This window comes from Pan paniscus, chromosome 10 (genome assembly GCF_029289425.2).
Source record: "Pan paniscus chromosome 10, NHGRI_mPanPan1-v2.0_pri, whole genome shotgun sequence".
NCBI lineage: Eukaryota > Metazoa > Chordata > Mammalia > Primates > Hominidae > Pan > Pan paniscus.
The window spans coordinates 114,727,024-114,748,538 of record NC_073259.2 but is presented as its reverse complement, the minus strand read 5'-3'; the positions used below and the strand labels follow the sequence as shown (position 1 = coordinate 114,748,538).

The window sequence follows — 21,515 nt, the reverse complement described above, 5'->3', positions numbered from 1 at the left end:
TCTGTCACCAGGCTGGAGTGCAGTGACGCAATCTTGGCTCACTGCAACCTCCGCCTCCTGGGTTCAAGCGATTCTCCTGCCTCAGCCTCCTGAGTAGCTGGGACTACAGGCACGCACCACCACATCCAGCTAATTTTTGTATTTTTAGTAGAGATGAGGTTTCATCATGCTGACCAGGATGACCTTGATCTCTTGACCTCATGATCTGCCCACCTCGGCCTCCCAAAGTGCTGGGATTACAGGCGTGAGCCACTGCGCCCGGCCTCAGATTTGCATTCTTTAATTGCTTGGCAATGTTATAAGTCAATGGCATTTCTACACCTGTTCATCCATTCATCCACTCATTCACCCAACAAATACTGACTGACAGCCTAAAAGTATGGCTAGATAGGATATAGTAGTGAACAAGACAGATGAGGTTCCTGCCCTCAAAAGCTTACATTATAGTGGTAGAGACAAACAATGAACAAGTGAACAAACAAGATAATTTAGGACTGTGATACTAGCATAAGTTGTAACCTCAACTGACATTAAAGACTTGGAAGACTTGAAACCAACTGTAAAGTCAAGGTGTACCAGATACATCCATCATCCATTTACCAATGACTTTTCTCAGCTATAGGAGAAAGCCATCCTCATCAGAGGTAAAATGTCTCCCTTCATTATTCTGTGGCTGAGAAGAATTAGCTATCTTAAAAGCAGCCACCAAATATTCCTGCCAGTGGGGTGGAATTGGCCTAAGGGTGTCAGGTGACGAAGGACCTTGTCACACCTTTGGCCCTAACCAACTGTGTGACCTTGGCCAAATCGCTGAACACTCTGGTTGATACATCTGAAAAGAACAAGCATTTGTATGACCTTTTACAGTTTACAAAGAGCTTTTACCAGGCAGTCTTATCTCCTCCTTCTAGTAACACTATGAATTAAATAGATGGGGATGATTTTTTTAAATCTTCATTTCTAGGATGAGGAATTGAGGCTTGAAAGGCAGAGCCAGCTCTTGAATCCAAGCCTGGGACTTGAAGCCTGGCACTCTTTCCATAGCAGCATCTGCCCCTCAATGTTTCTGGACCTCTCACCATATATTCTGCATCCTAGTTGCTGGTTACATGCCTTCCCCCATCCTATCGACTGTGTTTTACTTATCTCTCCAATAGTGTATGGGACCCAATAGGTGTTGGAATTAAGCAAATGAAATGAAATGAGAGTGAGTTTTGAGATGACTAAGCTACATATGAACATAAGGGGGGACTGCCACTAGTTTTGTTGTTGGTAACTGTGGCAGAGAGGAACAGCTGTCCATTAGAGATTTGAGTAGTGTAAGCTGCTGCCCAGTGAGGGACCACACTCCCCAGCCCCCGCTGCATTAAGGTGGGGCCGTGGGACCAGCTCCCGTCCATGGAATATGGGCAGAAGTGCTATTTTATTTCTGGGCTGACAAGGATAAGTAGGGGGTATGCCTTCCTAGTAGTTCTTTTCCCCACCCATCAGCTGAACAAAGAGGACTCCAAGGCTCTAGGGCAGGGTGGAAGGAGCCTGAGTCCCTGAATCACCCCCCAGCAACCAGCCTTCCAACCAAGAACAAACGCACTGGATTGTGACATGGGTGGGAAATAAACCTCCAGTGTGCTAAGATTTGCAGAGTTATTTGTTACAGCAGCTAGTATTGTCTTAGCCAGTCACGAATCATTATTTGTCCTGATCTCAGTGATCTTTGGAATGTAAGATAGAGCCAAACCACAGTTCGAAAGAAAGCAGGGAGTTTTCTTTCTTAAAAGAAAAAATTCACTGAAATTATTGCTCAAGTAATTTGGGACATTTTAAAGTACATTTTAGAAGTCTAGTGGATAAAAGTCAAGAGAAGGAAGAACAGTACTTCTTTACCAACACACTCCCATCTTGTCTGTAGCTGTGTCTGTGAGCAAAGTGATAGTGGAAGTGCTCAAAAAACATTTGCTCCTAAAGGACACAGCCGTGGGAAGGCAGAAAAGTATGGGAGAAGAGCATTTTGTACCTGACATCGTTTTTATATCCCTCCACCTACAACAGCACCCCCTCCCCACAACACACACACCAAAGGAATTTCTGGGATGTCTTCCATCAATAGCTACTGGGTTTTTTATAGTCCTTTTAGAGACCACATTGTCTTCCCTCAAAAAATAATAAAGTTATATAACTTTATTATTGGTTATTGTTCTCCCATCCTTTCTCATTTCCTCCTCTCCATTGTTTAACTACAATATTTTAAAATGAAATGGACTTCTTACATTGTTTGTATTTAACGATGGCCCTACTAATGGGATTTGATGGAAATCTATGGATCAGACCCTGGGAATGGAGGGTAACCAGCTCCAAATGTACCCAAGTGGACAAGCCTCAGGAAAAGCCTAAATATACAAAATAGAATAAAGCTTTTTATATATTTTTTCCAAAATGTAAGGAAGCTTTTCTTTAGCTTCTCTGAATCTATAATCCTGGGTTTAATGATATCCTGGCAAAATGGTCTTCCTAGTGTGCTGATAGGGCAGGAGGCAGTTCACCAGTTCAGTCAAAGGAGGAGGCCAAGCCCACTGCTATACACATGTATGGTCTATAAAATGGGGATAATAATCGTACCTGCTTCATGGGATCTCATGAGGATGAAGCGAGCTAATGGGTATCCAGGAAGGGCTTCCAGATGCCAGGCCTGGCACCTAGCAGGAGCTCATGAAATAGGAGCTAGTGTTACAAGATTTTTAATACCGAGTATTCACAGCTCAACCCTTGTTGACCTACCTCATCAAAGTTGGCTCTTATTACAGTGTCCAGTATTCTCTGACAGTGTGTTCTGTACATCATAATAAAGGTAGAAACCTGTGGGGGTGTGTAGAGGATCAACAACAAAGACATACATTAATACACATTGCTGCTGCCCTTGGACTTTCAGTTTTTAAGTCATTTCTTCCCTGTGGCGGGGATGCAATTCACCTAACACCGGCTCAGCCTACTAGACCCAGGTGAGACTGATTTTCATTAGGTGGTATTCTCTGACCCTTGGCTCCCTCCTCTGTGCTCACACAGCACTAGTGTGTTTCTCCCTGAGATACGGAATGCGCTGGTTTCTCCTCCTGCCCCCATTTTCCACCCCCTGAGACTGTGAGCTCTAGGAAAACAAAAATGGTATCTTATTCATGCTCATGTATCCAGCACTTAGCACAATGCCTGGCACATAGAGCTAAGCAGGGTTATGGAACTAAATTCTCTTCATTGGCTGAGACCACTAGAAAGTTAAAATCCAATGTATAGTTATATGAAGAAGTGATTCTGCCTAAGTCACCATAAGACATTTGGAAATTCTCTGCAATGTGCTTAGCGAAAAAAAAAAAATTAATCTCCCCCTCCATTTATCCAATAATTTTTTTATTTTTATGTTTTTTTAAATTACCTGAGAATTTTAAATCCATGGTGCAGGAAGTTCATTTGTATGTTTATTGACCAAAAAAGCAAATTTAAGAAAAAATATTTATCTATTTCTTAGATTTAATGTATCCTTTACAGATACAAGTTCATTTTCCTCATTTTAGAACATAGACATGCATTTTATATAAACTTAGTTTGACTTATACAAGCACTGTCTCCCTGGTTGACTCTAAGCTTTCTGAAAGCAGGACTCTTCTCATTCTTCACTGCATCCCAGATCCTAGTGTGACATGGAGACTTAGTAGAAGCTCAATACATGTTAGAGCAGCACTGGGTTGCATCAAAAGGTGCATTAAAGATGTGATACTCGACTGGGCCCGGTGGCTCACACCTGTAATCCCAGCACTTTGGGAGGCCGAGGTGGGCAGATCATGAGGTCAGAAGTTCGAGACCAGCCTGGCCAACATGATGAAACCCCGTCTCTACTAAAAATACAAAAATTAGCTGGGTGTGGTGGCGGGTGCCTGTAATCACAGCTACTTGGGAGGCTGAGGCAGGAGAATTGCTTGAACCTGGGAGGCGGAGGTTGCAGTGAGCTGAGATTGCGCCACTGCACTCTAGGCTGGATGACAGAGCAAGACTCCATCTCAAAAAAAAAAAAAAAAAGAAATGTGATACCCCAAGGGAAACTTCCCCAAATTTATTTTTCCAGTAACTTGCTCCAAATATTCTATGATCAAAACTATCAGATTCACTATACCTATAAAATCTTCTTTGACTGTTAGACTATTATTTCACCAAATCCCCTGCAGCACATGGGAAAATGGACTTTATCCTGTGGAAAAGCAATTCAGAGGGGAGAGGTTCTTTCCTCATGAAATGAGACAGCATAAGATCATAGGACAGGTATGTAGGTAGACAGACAGAAGATAGATGATAGGTAGATAGACAGATAGGCATACATGATAGAGATTGATAGAGCAAATTTTATTTTAGAATAGTTTTGGATTTACAGAAAAGTTGTAAAGATAGTACTGGGAGTTCCCATATGCCTCACCCCAATTGTTAACATTTTGCATTACTAGGATATATTTGTCACAACTAATAAACTCATAGTGATAAATTGTTATTAACTATAGTCCATGCTTTATTTTGATTTCTTTTCTTTCTTTCTTTTTTTTTTTTTTTTTGAGATGGAGTTTCGCTCTTGTTGCCCAGGCTGCAGTGCAATGGTGCAATCTTGGCTCACTGCAACCTCTGCCTCCCAGGTTCAAGCAATTCTCCCGCCTCAGCCTCCAGCTGGAATTACAGGTGCCCACCTCCACGCCTGGCTAATTTTTTGTATTTTTAGTAGAGACAGGGTTTCACCATGTTGGTCAGGCTGGTCTCGAACTCCTGACCTCAAGTGATTCACCCACCTCGGCCTCCCAAGTGCTGAGATTACAGGCATGAGCCACCTCTCCTGGCCTGGATTTCTATCTTTATATTTTTAAACTCACTGTTTTGCAATATATGTGTGTGTGTGTGTGTGTGTGTGTGTGTGTGTGTGTGTGTGTGTGTGTGTGTATGAGAGAGAGAGAGAGAGATAGAGACAGAGAGAGAGAGAGAAAGAGAGAGAAACCACCCACCCCAAATAGTCACTTCAGTTGTAGTTACCTTCTCCTCAGGCAGGCTGGCTGGCAGATTTAGATCTTTGACATTGGGAAATTCTGGCAGCAGTGTTCCGAGTTTGGACCGGGGTGAATATGCCACTGTCTGTTTGCTCACTTCTTTCTTGCCCGTCTCACTCACCCAGGCAGCTCCTTTCTTGGAATACATCACATCATAATATTGGGAGCTTTCTTTCACTGCAATGCCATAGTAATGGTACCTGGGCCACAAGGGGAGGGAGAGAGAGAGAGAGAAAAAAAAAAAAAGAGAGAGACCCACATGCACTGTTATTAAGTGAGGTTTCCTGAGTAGGGAGTGTTGCCCAAGGCCAAGGAAAGCTGGGGCCATCCTACCTGGGGATAGAAGAGTTAACTCTCCTGTAAGGCTAATATCACTGAAATATAGAATTAAACCAAAGTGCCAGCCATCAATCAGGCAGGTAAAAATAACCAAAATTGCCTCCTACAGAAAATGTTAAGTCAAATACTTTGCAAAGCAGAGAGGGGATGAAAAATTTTCCATTAGTACTTGATCTCTCATGTCTAGCCAAATGGGATACCAGCACTTGAGTGTCCCTTCTCTGTGGGGGCCCAAGCAGGATATGTTTGTGACTACTAACTGCACCTCTAATAAAAATTCATTTGGCCTATGTTTTTCTTTTCTTTTTTCTTTCTTTCTTTTTTTTTTTTTGAGACAGAGTCTCGCTCTGTCACCCAGGCTGGAGTGCAGTGGTGCAATCTCAGCTCACTGAACCTCCACGCCTCCCGGGTTCAAGCGATTCTCCTGCCTCAGCCTCCTAAGTAGCTGGGATTACAGGCATGTGCCACCACACCCAGCTAATGTTTGTATTTTTAGTAGAGATGGTGTTCCATCATGTTGGTCAGGCTGGTCTCAAACTCCTGACCTCATGATCTGCCCACCTTGGCCTCCCAAAGTGCTGGGATTACAGGCATGAGCCACCGCGCCTGGCCTTGGCCTATGTTTTTCTTAATCAATAAATGGTAGTCTCAAAGAACTGTATTTTTAAAAAGGTAAATTCAGTGCTTCAGTTGACACTGAATGTAAAGCGAAGACCAGAACTTTTTATTAACTCAAAATGGGCTTAATATTAGCAATGTTTTCAATTAAGACTAACAAGGGATTGGAGGCTGCATTTTGTTTAGATTTTAGCTATAATCTATTGAGCATTATATATTGGCTATATGCCAGGCAGTTTGCAAAGGACTTTGCATGCATTAATTTGTAAAATAACCAATAATGGGAATTATTACAGTCTTTCTACACATGAGAAACTGGAGGCAAGAAAGCTCAAATAATTTGTTTAAGGTCATATAGCTGTTTAAGGGAGGAACAGGTTCTTGAACACAGACAGGTCTTTTTGACTATGAAGCCACAGTGCTATCCTACTGAAAACACTGCAAGATAGTCTTATAAACTTTGATCTTATCAGAATCATTTTTAAAGTTTAATAAAAATACAGACTCCTGGGCCCTCTCTCAGGACCTACTGATTTGGAACATCTGGGAATGGGGCCCAGGAATCAGCACTGAATCAAGCACCACAGGGGTAATTCTAAAGCACATCAGTTTGAAATCTCTGGTACTGAGTGCTTGACACACATTATCTTATTTAATCTCACAAAATCCCCACAAAGCTAGAATTAATTATTATCCCCATTTTTATAGATAAGGAAACTAAGGCCCAGAGAATTTAAGTCATGCACCCAAGATCAGCCAGTGAGTAAGGAGCAGAGGCAGGATTTGAACCTCCCAAGTGCTTTGAACCACTAAGCCAGTGATTCTCAAACCTTACTACTAATAAGAATCACTTACAAAACATATTAAAATATCCCTGGTAGTCTAGTAGCTAGGAATAAAAGAAGAAGAAGAAAAAAAAACCGTTAAAATAGAGACTCCTGGGCCCTGCTCCCCCCTTAAAGACTCCTATTTAGTAGGTCTAGAGTCGATTTTCACAGTCCCATGGCAATACAAATGTTAGGTCATCCGTGGACCTCGCTTTCAGAAACACCACACAACATATTAACTACTTTTCTCTACCCATGGAGATACAATGAAAGTCACAAAATCATACAGATGAGAAGGCATTTTGAATTATGGGAAGGGCTTTCGCGAGGAGGGAAGAGATGAGCACGTCAAAACCTTCCCTCTCCCCAACCCTCCTTTACTCCTGATACCATTCCGTGATATTTCTGCTTAGTGGGCATCTCGAATCTATCTGAATGCCTTCTGGGATGAAGAATTCAGACCCTCCGAAGGCAGCCCAGTTCATTTTGCCAGTATGGTTATCAGAAAATTCTTCTTTGTGCTGAGCGAAATCTGCCTTCTGTGCCTTCCGTGTCTTCTACTACTTCTCAACTGTCATAACTGCCTTCCCACCTGGAACTCACTCTGTGGGTGGGGGAGGAGCATGGTTCCGGTGGCTTCAGGTGGGATGACAGTTATGACACACCACCGTAACCTTAAAAAGTTCACCTTTATAACTTCTTAAGAGCCAGATCATCTAATATGTTCAGACCAGACCACTTCTTGACTATTCAGAGATCACGTAGCTAAAATCAACAACCACAGTGAAGCTACTGCTCTGATCTTGAGTTCTTCTATTTCAGTTCTGTAGGGCACAACAACACATTCCTCACCAGCCACCCCCAGATTTATTTATTTTTTTTTTAATTTCTTCTAAAAAAAGGCAGGGGATACATGTGCAGAATGTGCTTTTTTTTGAGACAGGTCTCACTCTGTCACCCTGGCTGGAGTGCAGTGGTGCAATCGTGGCTCACTGAAACCTCTGCCTTTCAGCTTCAAGCAATTCTCCTGCCTCAGCCTCCTGAGTAGCTGGGACTAAAGGGACATGCCACCATGCCCGGCTAATTTTTGTATTTTTTGTAGAGATGGGGTTTCACCATGTTGGCCAGGCTGATCTTGAACTCCTGACCTCAAGTGATCCACGGGCCTCAGCCTCCCAAAGTGCTGGGATTACAGGCGTGAGCCACTGCACCTGGCCCACCCCCCCAGATTTCTTCTGTCATTGTCAATTTGCCAAGGGAGTTTCTCTATAAGGCCACGATGCAGGTTGGAGACAAGAGCTTCTTACTGCCTTTCAACTGGTCGAAGGTGTGACCAACTTTGGAGTATCCTTATGGAAGAGGATACAATAAAATTGATTATACAGAATTTTTAAAGAGGGTATTTTGCCAACCTCGAGGTTAAAGAAAAAGAAAAACAAACAAAACAAAAACAGACTCTCCCATGTGGACAGAAGGAAATTTTCTCTGTTTATGCAGGATGGGAAACCTTTCTGCTCTCTCTTTACTGTGTGTCTTTACTATTTCTGCTCTTCTTAGAAATGAGCAACAAGCTATCAGAGCCACTGATTCCTCAAAGACCAAGAGCTGGAGAAAAATAATTTATTTTCATTTATTCCATATCGTTCTATCCATCCACTCTTCTGTTTGACCAACATTTTGAATTGCCTACTATGTGTTTACCAGCAAACAAGGAAGAATCTGGCTTTTGTAATCTATAATCGTACCAAGGCTGAAACCTTACTTTTAAACAAATACCAGAATTTTAAAATTATAACTGAGGTTTGTTTGTTTGTTTGTTTGTTTGTTTGTTTTCAGAATAGTCATCTTGGAAAATTATTAGGAATTTATTCCAAGAGGTCCTTTGTTCAACAGTCTTCTGGAAATCCCTTTAGAGACTGGTTCAAAAGCTTCTGAGCTACACCAAAAAAATTAGTCTCATTATTTTCAGAATACCAAAAAAGGGTTTTTCCCAGTTCGATCATCCATTTTCTTTCCCTACCTTGGCTCCAAAATCAAACCCACCCTTGGAGGATGGGAATGTGCTGCCCAGGGATGAGAGGAGCTGGTGAGGGACAGGGGTTTGGCCCAGGGTGAGAGCACTGGACATGCTTTTGACACATCCTTCAAGACAAGTCTTAAAAGTCCTATATGGTTGCCTTTCTAAAAAGTTACAGTGTTTTATAGGTCACTATGTGCTGACCTGCTCAACGTGGTCAAAATGCTTAGAAATGCTGCATAATAAGGCACCCTCTAGTGGAGTCACCTTGTACATTAGCATAATAAGGGTTCTGAGAAGTCTTGCAGTAAAGGAAACTGTTTAAACTTAGTGTTAACCAAACTTATAGGGCCTGCTGCTCTTCTTCATGGAACACCTATTATCGTCCAACAAATTTTGAAACCTCCTTAGAGGCAAGTCCTATAAATGCAGATTTTAATGAAGGTCGAGCAGTACAGGAAGAGATTCCCTTCCCACTGACTCACACCTAGCAGACAAGTGTCTCAGCCTTCTGCACTCCCCTAGTCTTTACTTAAATGTAACCTCCTCTGAAAGACCTTCCCTGGCCATTCCTCTTTTGTTGCTCTCTGCTACAACTTTGTCACAATCTGATTCTCTGTTTTGTCTGTTTCCCACCGGAATCTATGCTCCATGAGGGCAGCAACTGATTTGCTCCTGTGTTCCCAGTACCTAGCACCACATATGTGACACACAGAAAGTATAAAGCATGAGTTGGTTGGTTGCTTGATGAAACTGATGAATGGGAAGCCGTGAACCCTCATGGACCATGGTGCAGCTGGACGTTTCTGCCCCATCTCCCATGCAGGGAATAGTACAGTTTTGCTTCTCTGGTCTACTGCATACTATCAGAGCAGAGTTTGCTCAGCAAAACAGTCCAGATAACCTGGTGATCATCCAAGAGGCCACAAGGCAATCCTTTCAATGATGCCCAAGACTATTTTACAAAATATGCCTAAAAGCAGGGTGGTACAAAATCAGATTCCTTAAAGCAGCAGAGCCAACTTGTCTTGGGCTTTTGGACAACCTCTCTTTCAGGAGTCCTGAGAGAGGGGCCCTGGTCGTCATAAAGCTCTTCCATATTCCCTCTAGGCACAGACTTCTGCCAGGCCTGCAGACAGAGCTCAGGATAAAGAGCCAAGGGTGTGGCCTGTCTCAAGGCCCATAGATGTGCGCTCTGCAGGTGGAATGGCCGTCCGGTGCTTACTTTGACTGTCCTCGGGTCCCGAGTCTTCTGGTGGTTAACTGAGGAAACTGCTGCCTTATGATCTGTAAGTCAACACAAGAATCAGTTACCCATTGGGAAGAGTTGGGAGCATAGTGACTGAGTTTTACAAATAGCCATCTACAGAAGGGAGGAAAACATAGGTCCTTGGTTGCAATGACTTAATAGGAGTCTGTGAGGACCCTGGAGAAGACTACTGGTGTCAGAGTGGGGAGTGCTTGGATGGTTGTGGGGCTCTGGATACTAAGGGGGTCTCACTTGGCCACTCTATGCTTCACCCCGTCCTACTCACAAAGGAAGGAGAGTTCTGGTTGGTCCAGAACCTGCCTCTCCCCTGTTTAAAACCCTCCAGTGGCTTCCACAGCACCTGGAACTAAAACCCACACTTAGCCTCTGTAACTCGTCCTGCTTACCTTCTGGCCTTCCTCTCTTATAATTCTCACCTTTACTCACCAGATCCCAGCCACACTGGCTTTTTATTGTTTTCTCTATTACTGAAACACACCAGCGTTGCTCCCCATGGGGGGCCTTTGTACTGCACCCAGGAGTGGAATTTCACTCAGCTCTTCACAAGACTGCCTCCTCTTTAACCATTCAGGCGTCTGGACAATGTCCTTCTGCCCAGAGGCCTTCTCAGACCAGCCGGTGTGGAGTAGCACAAGGGTCACATGGCCCTGCTTTGTCTTCTTATCACTTAGCACTATCTGAAGTTATCTTGTTCACTTACTCTCTGGGTACTTAGTTTATGTCTCCTCCTGCTTGAACACACGCTCCATGAGAGCAAGGACCTCATACAGGGTTTGGCACATGCAAAGACCCCAATCCACATCTGTTGAATGAAGGAATGAAAGCCTAGGTGTATCTTTTTTCTGTCTGCAGAGCAGACGATGATAATTGCTGTTGCCCAGGACAACCACACCAATTCACAAGAAATCCGTGAAGAGAGAGCATCTCTCAAGGTGAAAACATAACCATGAGGCCCCTTTCCTTGGGGTTTACGGAGATGATGTTTGTGGAGAGGCATGACAGGGCAGGGGTTACGTGCAAGAACTCTGGAACTCGACTACCTGAATTGAATGCAAGCTCAGGCATTGGTTAGGCTGGATGCCCTTGGGCAAGTTATTTAGTATCCACATGACTCAGTTTCCCCATTTGTAAAATAGGAATGATAATAACCTCTAGAGTTATTGTGAAATTTCAAAAAGTGAATGTATGTAAATAGCTGGCAGTAGTGCCTGGCAGTTAGTAAGTACTTAATAAATGTTACCCATTATTACCACTGATTGTCCTGATGACCCTTTTACTTCCAGGGATTTTTTGAGTGTAACCAAGACTCCCTTCCCTCCTGGTACAGCATTGAGCAGGCATACATGGTCAGAGAGAGTAAGCCTTCATGAGAAAAGATGCTGTTGCTGATTTCTTGTTGGTAGGGCATAAACCTTGAGTGCTTTCTCTAGGGATGGGGATGAATCTCTATTCATCTATTCACCCCTCTTTTATCCACACCAATACTCTCACTGATTGATTTACTCATTCACTCAACAAATATGGACTGTGACCCTGTTAGCTGTTTGAACTGGGACGTACTGTTTAACCTCTCTGTGCCTGAATTTCCTCCTGTGGCATTTGAGGACTAAGGGGTTGTGTAGTCTTCCCCTAATTGGAGGGCTAGGTGTTGGTGATCTCAACTAAAATGGTATCGGTGGGATGGACAGAAGTGCACAAATTAGTGAGAAATTGAGAACCTTGAAGACTGACCATTTCTCTACACTGGGGAGCTGACCACCTCCAGTGTGGAGAATGGATGCCGCAGCATTTCAGCATCAGAGAATCGTTGACAAAAAGATGCACCTCACAAGAATGTTTAGAGAATCTAATGCGATAGCATCATGAAACCACTTTTGGAAGTAAAAAAGGCTTTTAAAATACCATCTCATGGTGATAATACCGAGCAAAATGATGCAACAATTCTCTGAATTCTTTAAGGGTACCACTTTGTAGGCAATAAATCCCATCTCTTTAACCCTGACTCTTGTAAACTGAGGATCCAAGCTTTTCACTTTATGTCCCTCTCAAATTGTGGTGACCTGAGTAAAAGGCAGTGATTCAAGATGGGGTCAGTAACAGTGCTCTTTAAACACTTTGTCTAGCAGTGCAGCCTAAGACTGCATCCAGGTTTAGTGGCCTCATCACCTTGGATTTATATTAACCTGTGGCCAAGCCCTTCAGACTTTCAGCATATGAATGGCTTCAGAGCCAGGATTTGAAGCAGCTGTTCACAAAGGCACACTACTGAACAGACATAGACATGCTAATAGAGATAGAAAGAAAACAAGGGAAGCATAAAAATTGAGCCAGGGGATTTTTCACATTGGTTAAAAGTGGGTTCTAAGTTTCCTAACCACCCAAGCAAAGAAGATAATACAATAGAGTTCCAAGAGTCCCAGTATCAATATAAGTGCATACTAGTTGCTTAGAAAAAGCAGAAATTTTCCTATGTTTAGGTCTGGAAAATTTCTCCGATACAAATGGACACAACAGTAAAGTATCATGGTTTTTGTTTTTTTTTTTTTGTTTTTTTTCTGAGACAGAGCCCCCACTCTGTTGCCCAGGCTGGAGTGCAGTGGCATGGCTCAGCTCACTGCAACCTCCACCTCCTGGGTTCAAGTGATTCTCCTGCCTCAGCCTACCAAGTAGCTGGGACTACAGGTGCACACCAACACGACTGGCTAATTGTATTGTTAGTAGAGACAGGGTTTCGCCATGTTGGCCAGGCTGGTCTCGAACTCCTGACCTCAAGTGATCCACCCACCTCAACCTCTCAAAGTGCTGGGATTACAGGTGTGAGCCACTGCACTTGGCCAGTAAGGCACCATGTTTAACCCTCTGTTATTCACAGACATTTTGGAAAGGATAATATTCAGTGCTGTCAAGGCTGTAGTAAAACTGGAATACTCAGATGGCTGATGATATCATTTATTAGCACAACCCTTCCCCAGAGCGTTTTTAAAATACATAGGAAGCCATAAAGTACTTATATTTTTGATCTATTAATTCCAAGGAAATAATCTAAAATAAGGAAAAGCTAAATGTAAGTCTACTAATGAGAGTGAAAAATTTGAAACAGCATAAATGTCTAATGATAGGAAACTGTCTAAAAACATGATAGTATATATACACACGGTAGAAATTATGAAATAGCCATTAAAAATGATGGTAACAAAACCTATGTCACAACACAGAAAATGCTTATAATGTTAAATGAAATAGCAGATCTCAATCTGTGTTTATGTTATAGTTTTATAACAGAGAATTGTTTGTAAAAATATAGGAATAAACAGGTAATGTGGTAAAATGAAAATGGATATTCGTTAGGGCATTGGGATTGTGGGTAGAACAAAAAGGGTTTGTATATTTATGTACTAAATAAACTTTTTGTTTTTTGCAAATAGAAAAGGATTTCCTTATTGAAATAACTGAAAGTTCAAGATAATCTTGGAAGAAGCACCTAAAATCTACCAGAGTGTTATAGTGTTGTTATTTTTTTCTTTCTTTCCTTTTTTAAAAACATAAATCATTTCCTATTTTCTATAAACAATATGTAGATAATTAAAGAAAGCAGCATTGTTTTGTTTGGTTGCTAAGTCTTATGATTACTTGATTTAAGAGACTGGGCTAAATTCTGAAATCTTTCTAAGTGTTTATCCAAATGGTATCCTACATAACATCTATAAAGCAACACAGGCCAAGCCCTTGATGCCTAGCCCTAGGTGAAGGTACCAGGGGTTGCCGACTGTGTTCTAGAGATGTGCCAGAAGGCCCCTGGGAAATGACTGGCCTTCTGGAGCCATTTGTTCTACCTCTGTGAGGCAATAACGTGTACAATCAGTGTGTTTGTAATTCTACGCACTGTGATCTTGAGGAATTATCAAGCCATAGCATGGGGCCTGGGAATTCACAGATCAATTTAATCTATGACTCCCTTCATTCCTGATGGTTTTTACTTATTCTTTTTGAATAATGTATAGATCAGTACATGCAGTTTTAACATCTGTGTGACCAGCATCAATCTCCACTGAGTTACCTAAGACAGAACAGGAGAGTCCTCCCTGACTCCTCTCTTCCTAACACTGCACAACCCCGGGTCCTACTGGTTCTGCCTTCAGGATGTCTCCTGAACCTAGCCCCTTCTCTCTTTCTGCCCTTACCCCCACTACTGCACTAGTCCACTGTGATCTCTCACTGCCTGGACCACAGAAACATTCTTCTAACTGGTTTCCCTGCCACCAGTCTTGTTGCCTCACCAGTGGAATTTGTTTTTTTGATTTTTTTGAGACAGGGTCTCACTCTGTTGACCAGGCTGGAGTAGTGGTGCTATCCTAGCTCACTGCAGCCTTGAATTCCTGGGCTCAAGAGATCCTCCTGCCTCAGCCTCCAGAGAAGCTAGGACTGCAGGTACATGCACCACACCCGGCCTCAGTGGCAGGATCTTTCTAAAATGCCAATATGATCATTTCACTTCCTCATTGAAAATGCTGGATGTCTTCTTGCTGCCCACTCTGAATAAAAATCCAGGCTCCTCAGGATGGTCCATGAGGCCCTCTGTGATCAACTCCCACCCAGCTGCCCAGCCGAAAATCCAGCCACTCCCCAGAACTCCAGGCTTATGTTGCTCCCACATCCACAATGCTGTTCCCTGTGCCTGGAATGCCAAGGCCACACTGTTTCCACTCACCCCAAGGAACTCCTAGCTTTCTCCGAGCCTCTCCCACTTGCCCTGTGACCCTTCCCATGCAGCCTTAGCTGCCTCCTTTCTCTGTTTTCCTAGTGAATTGGGAAACAGTGGTATACAGTGATTAGGCACACATGCTTTGGAGTCAGGCTCACCCGGGTTCCAGTCCTGGCTCAGGCACTGTGCTAACCACTTTACATGTATTATCTCAGTTAATCATCACAACAATCCAGCACCAGGTTCCACTGATATTCCCTCAGTATAGATGAGTAAAGTGAGGTTTAGAGAGGCTAAGCAACCTGCACAAAGCCACACAGCTCAGATGCAGACCTGCGATTTGAATGCATCCAGTCCAACTTAACACTCTACCACCGCAATGTTACTGCCTCTAGACAAATGAGAATGTCTCGAAGCCTCTCATTCCTTCCTTTAACAGTAACCTTTATTTCTTTTATGTCATATTCCTACATTTACACATTGGGTGTGTTTGAGGAATGAAATGATTTCTCGTTCTCATCAACTCTTCAGTGAAGATTTCTCTTCTATTCTCCTCACATTGACCCTCTTGGAGATGTTCTGGTGGCCTCTGCTATGAACAGGATCTGAGGGCCCTGCACCCAATAGGCTAGGGAAGGTGAGAAGCAGCTGAGGGGATGGTGACATCAGCAGACAGCCCCGTGTCTCCTCCTGGATGAAATTTCCCTGCACCCACTCAAGTGATCATCTGGCAGTGAAACGCTCCTGCTTAATAAAATGCTAATCAAAAATCATTATTTGCATAATTGAGGTCCCCAAGTAGGTTTACTGAAGGAATGATGCAGATCATTACCTGTCTACCTAGAGATCTCTGGCAATTCTCCACGGTCACCTGACTTAGCAGAGGTTCTTTTGATTGAAACTCAGACACCACTCTTTGCTTCCATCTTTTCTCTAAATTTCCTTCCATGAACTCGAGGTTCTGTCCAAGTCAGACTACTTGGTGTTGCACTATTCCCTGAATGCTTCCCAGGTCCATACCTCTGCACCTTCTACCCTCAACTCTCTCTCCCTCCTCACTACCTGTGCCCTCAGAGCCCATCCAGCCACCCAGCATGCACTCTGCTGCTCTGTGAGCCTTTCCCCATTACCTGACCACACCAGAGCTCACCTTTCCCCAAACCATGATTGCCTTGTATGTGCCACTTCCAACCTGTGACCAAGTTCTACCCTCTATCTTCATATTCCTGATTCTACCCATATCCTCCCATCTCTACGCATCCCAGGACCACGGTTTTGCACCTGGAGTGCTGCCATAGTCTCATTGGCCCTGAATCCCGTCATGCCCCATCACGACCACTTTTCCATGAAGCCTCTAGACAGAACCCAGACCCACCAGGTCCTGCCTAATTGGCCCTGCCTTTGTTCCAGCTTACCTCTCCCCGTCCTCTCCCAATTCCTGTGCTCCGGCCATACGGAATGGAACTTCTTCCAAGTTTCATGAACACACTGTGTTCTGTCTTACTCTGGCCCTTCCCACAGGATGTTCTCATTGTCCAGAGCCCTCTCTTCACACCCTTTTTCTGCCTAATGTCTACTCATCCTCACATCTCACCTTGTACCTTATTTCCTCCTAGAAACTTTCCCTGGGCCACTTGTTGGGTGACCGTAGTTATGTGATCCATAGAATCTTTTTTTAAAATTAAAGTTGACAAATAAAATTGTGTATATTTATGGTGTACAATATGATGTTCTGAAATATGTATACATTGTGGAATGGCTAAATTGAGTTAATTAACATATTCATTACCTCCCATACTTGTTATTTTTTTGTGGTGAGAACACTTAAAATGTACCCTCTTAGCAATTTTCTTTTCTTCTTGTTTCTTTTTTCTTCTTTTTGAGACAGAGTCTCACTCGTCACCCAGGCTGGAGTGCAGTGGCACCATCTCAGCTCACTGAAACCTCTGCCTCCTGGGTTCAAGTGATTCTTGTGCCTCAGCCTCCTGAGTAGCTGCGATTACAGGCATACACCACCGCGCCCAGCTAATTTTTGTACTTTTAGTAGAGATGGGGTTTTGCCATGTTGGCCAGGCTGGTCTCAAGCTCCTGGCCTCAAGTGATCCACCCACCTCTGCCTCCCAAAGTGCTGGGATTACAGGCCAGAACTACAGTGCCTGGCCAGTAATTTTCAAGAATATGTTGTTATTAACTATAGTTACCATGCTGTGCAATAGATCTCTTGAACTTGTTCTTCCTGCCTAATTGAAAGTTTGTATTCTTTGACCAAATTTCTCCAACTCCGCCACTCCCATAGAATCTTTATAAATAATCAGTGTTCTGCTTAGCTCTATAAAGTCCTGACCTAGGCCTGTAAGACTCCACACAAACTGGATCTCCAGCCTCATTTTCCCCATGTTCAACAAGCTGCAGCCTCAATAACCATAATAGGTTGGCTAATGGTACAAAGCTTGGATTCATTCACCAGCAGATATCCACTGAGCTCATGCTACAGGCCGGACATTTTGCTAGGCACTGAGAAACACACTGAGCAAAACAGAAACAGCCTCTGTTCAAGAAGCTTACATTCTAGTGTGAGAAGACCAAAAATAGATGAAAAAGTCAATGTATCTTCTATCAGGTAAGTGCTCCAGAGGGGAACACAAAAGTAGGGTGAGGGGAATAAAGAAAATGGAGGTGGGGGCCAGGCACGGTGGTTCATGCCTATAATCCCAACACTTTGGGAGGGTGAGGCAGGCAGATCACTAAGGTCAGGAGTTCGAGACCAGCCTGGACAACATGGTGAAACCCCGTCTCTACTAAAAATACGCAAATTAGTTTGGCGTGGTGGTGCATGCCTGTAATCCCAGCTACTTAGGAGGCTGAGGCAGGAGAATTGCTTGAACCCAGGAGGCAGAGGTTGCAGTGAGCCGAGATCACACCGCTGCACTCCAGCCTGGGTGACAGAGCAAGACTCTGTCTTGGAAAAAAAAAAAAAGAAAGAAAATGGAGGTGGGGATGTTATTTTGTTTAGGGTGATTAGGACTCTGTGATGATGTGGCATCCGAGTAGTGACCTAAAGGAAGTGAGAGAATGAACTTTGTGGATATCTGGGGGAAGGAAACTGCAAGAAGGAATAGCCCATGGGAAGGACCTGGGTGGGAGCTTGTCTCATCTGTTTCAGGAAGAATGAGGAGGCCTATGTGGCTGGAGCAGAGCCAGTGGGCGAGGGAGTGGCAGGAGGAGAGGTCTGGGGGCTAGAGGGGTTCACAGGGCCTTGCAGGCCTTTGTAAGCATGTCTGCTTTTACTCTTAGTGAGATGGGAAGACTTCAGAGGGCTTTAAGGAGGGGAGTGGGGAACAAAACCTGACTTACCATGCAAAAGGGTCACCCTGGCTGCTGTGTGGAGAACTGACTTAGGGGCAAGGATGGAAGCAGGGAAACCAGTTGGAAGGCTACTGCAGTAGTCCAGGTGGGAGAGAAGGTGGCTCAGTGCATTAATTCATTGACTCATTGAATGAAAGAATGAAAGAATCATTCCTCTTTGATTGGCCATTGAAATTGTCTCCAGCATTGTGTTAATGCAAATAATGCTATAAGCAATATCTTTGTGTGGCATGATTTTTGTTTTTTATTGTGGATACTTTGTTTTGGGATTTCCTCCTCGTGATAGTTTCTCAAAGGTGGAGCTGCTTTATCCAAGGGGAGACACATTTCAATGTTCTTAAAACACACTTTTATAAAGTATAGGACAGCATTAACACTTTATAAAAATGTGCTAAATTGAAAAGTCACAAAAGACCTTTTGCTCTTTCTTCCATTTGAGCATCAAGTTCTTCATCTATAAAGTGGGGATCATAACACTCGCTCAGCTTATCTCACAGGCTCGTAGCAGGATCAGAGAGGCTAGAGACTGGGTACCCAGGCTTGCCTCCTGGGACTTCACCAGCCGGAAGTGGGACAAGAGTGGAGGGCAAGAGCTCAACCTCAACAGGCTTTCACAGCCCGCTGGCTGGAGGGGAGCCAGGAGTGACCAGCTGCCAGGGAGGAGCCGGAGCAGGGGGTCCATATCTATTAACACTCCTCTCTGCCTCTCTAGTGACTCGTCCTCTAGTTATCATTATTTTCTAGCCCTTTCTCTTCACTGACGGAGTTAGCCCTCTATACTTCCATCCTTCATGGATATGCAGACGCTCCTCATTCAATCTAGTTTTTGGGCTTTTGTGGTATATTATGCTTTCCCAAGGAACATATTAGTGTGGTTGGAATATTTAGTTCTGTTTGTGAAAATTCTTTTACCTAAAAGTATCTAATGGCCAAATCTTCTCCTCCTCCTCCGAAGAGAGAAAAAGGCAATCTCAAGTAAAGAAATCAGAGGAAAGGGAGTTTGCTGTGAGTAGGGGATGGGGGATGGGTGGAAGCGCTGCTGTATCACATCACATTCTGCCCAAATGCAGGTCAAGACTTTTCCCACTCTGAGCAAAGAAAGGGCTGCTGCAGATAGCACCTCCTCCTTGCAGCTGCAACAAAAACCTGTGGGAAGGGGGTTTGGCTTTTTTTTTTTTTAAGTGTTTCTTATGGGCTGCAAATTACAAATTATTCTCCTCTCCTTTCACCAAATAATCAACTGGTCCCTGAATCTGAAAGCCCAGCACAATTTAGTTCGAGTCTCAAAATGCAGGGTCGGTTCAGCCCCGCTCAGGCTGCTCAGCTTTTAATTTCTGGAGCAAGACTCAGCAAACAGTAAAACACTTTTGTGGAGCTGTGAAAGTTGAGCTTCGCTGTTTGATAAATGAGCAGACAGGCAGGCAGCCCCTCTTTCTTTTTTTGTATGGATTCAATGAAGCCTGCCTAAAGAACGCCACATGCTGTTCTAGCTACTGATCTAACATTCCGCAACATCCCAGCCTTCCAAATTCCCTTTAATTACTCATGAATCCCACCCTTCTCTCTTTCAGCCTGGGCAGACAGAGCTGGGGGCTCCACAGGGATAGGAGTGGGAAGCAGAGAAGCTCTGGAGAACTACTCTCTCTGGAGCTGTTGGAATTCTTCTTTAGGTGGTGGTGGCCATGTCACTCATCTCCCCTGTCCGTTCTCCTCCCCATACACCACACTCCAGTTGAAGGTAGCCCAGCATGCAGGATACCCTTACATCATTTTGTGGGTGCAATTTTTTTTTAAAGAAACATGAGTTTTAAGCAAGAATTTCCGAGATGGCATGTTCAAACAATTGCCCTCCTAATTTAAGATGAGGAAAGGAAAGAGTGAAAAGAGGAACTGTCAGCCACTGAGCATCACTAAGCACCATGCCCTAAATGAGGTGGTTTTATACTCGGTAGTACATTTTGTCTTAGAAAACAACACTGGAGGCCGGGTGTGGTGGCTCATGCCTGTAATCCTAGCACTTTGGGAGGCCGAGGTGGGCGGATTGCCTGAGCTTAGGAGTTTGAGACAAGCCTGGGCAACACAGTGAAACCCTGTCTCTACTAAAATACAAAAAACTAGTCGGGCGTGGTGGCGTGCACCTGTAGTCCCAGCTACTCAGGAGGCTGAGGCAGGAGAATCACTTGAACCCGGGAGGCGGAAGTTGCAGTGAGCCAAGATCATGCCACTGCACTCCAGCCTGGGTGACAGAGCGAGACTCCATCTCCAAAAAAAAGAAAGAAAAGAAAAGAAAGAAGGAAAACAACACTGGAAGAGAGTATGATGATCTCACTTTACAAATGAGGAACTGGGATCTAGGGTGATTCAAGGCTGTCTCCATTCACAGTCTCTGGCCAGTGGAAGAAACAGGAATCTGATTCTTCTACCTGTCATCTTCTTTACTGTGGCTGACACATGCCCACACACGCCAGAGCCAGCACGGTGTCCTCTCATTGTGAATGACACCCCCTGCCCCACTGCCTCTCTTGGTGTTTCCTCAAGAGACACCCCCAGAGCCACCCAGGAAGGCCATTCAGTCTCATCACTCTACATAATACAGCCTTCAATTTTGACCCCAAATAATATGATCTTGATCAGTTTGATCTCCAAACTTAGTCATCGGGCGTTTGTTTCCAAAAATTCCACCCACCCTCAGTAGGTAAAGATTTGCCATCAACAAGAAGTGATCTAAAATAAATTCTAATGCAATGGAATCAGTAGATGTCCTTCCACACACTGAAGGAGATAAACTCATGTAGAATAAAGTATGCTGAACATAGTTTAAAAATGAGAGTTGTGGGTCTTACTTCAGGGGTCATTTTAGGTGTGGGAAAAGAAGGGCTTTTCAAGAAGCAAGAAATTAGAAATGTAATACAATGACAAGTTCCTGTTTTATAACCATATATTGTGGAAATCTTGTGGCATATTTTTAAAAACACACATAAGAAACAATGCTTTGAACAAGAGAGAGAAATGATTAGGGAAAGAAGTTGGTTAAAGGGAACTAATTGTCACAAATTTAACTCTGAAAGCAGGATATTCACTTTCTTTCTTTTGACAATAAACCTAGTCTATTTTTCAGAAAAGAAAAAATAATTAAAGCTGGTGATATGAATGGGGACTGTAAAACATCCTATCTCAATGCTTCCATCTTAAAATGAGTGTTTGCTGGGGTCATTTTACTATACTGATATAACTCTTACCTACTCAACAATTTTTATGACACTTCCTGGGTGCCAGGAACTGGGGAATGAAAGGGTTAGAGAATGCT

At 43.6% G+C, this 21,515-nt stretch overlaps 1 protein-coding gene across 7 annotated transcripts in view; it reads right to left on the bottom strand.

Annotated features, from left to right (window-relative positions):
* The window catches only part of RFX4 (regulatory factor X4), a 178,014-nt gene that overhangs the window by 70,262 nt on the left and 86,237 nt on the right, over positions 1 to 21,515 (bottom strand). For 5 of the 7 annotated variants that reach the window (XM_034934393.3, XM_034934392.3, XM_008957974.5 and 2 more), the window contains 3 exons: positions 10,096 to 10,157; positions 5,056 to 5,269; positions 2,776 to 2,853 (listed from right to left, as the gene is read on the bottom strand). In XM_034934393.3, coding sequence (XP_034790284.1) covers positions 2,776 to 2,853; positions 5,056 to 5,269; positions 10,096 to 10,157 — 354 coding nt within the window. Of the gene's footprint in view, positions 1 to 2,775; positions 2,854 to 5,055; positions 5,270 to 7,243; positions 9,950 to 10,095; positions 10,158 to 21,515 lie in introns of those variants that run through there. The other 2 variants (XM_055096077.2, XM_008957977.4) reach the window with 2 other exon arrangements.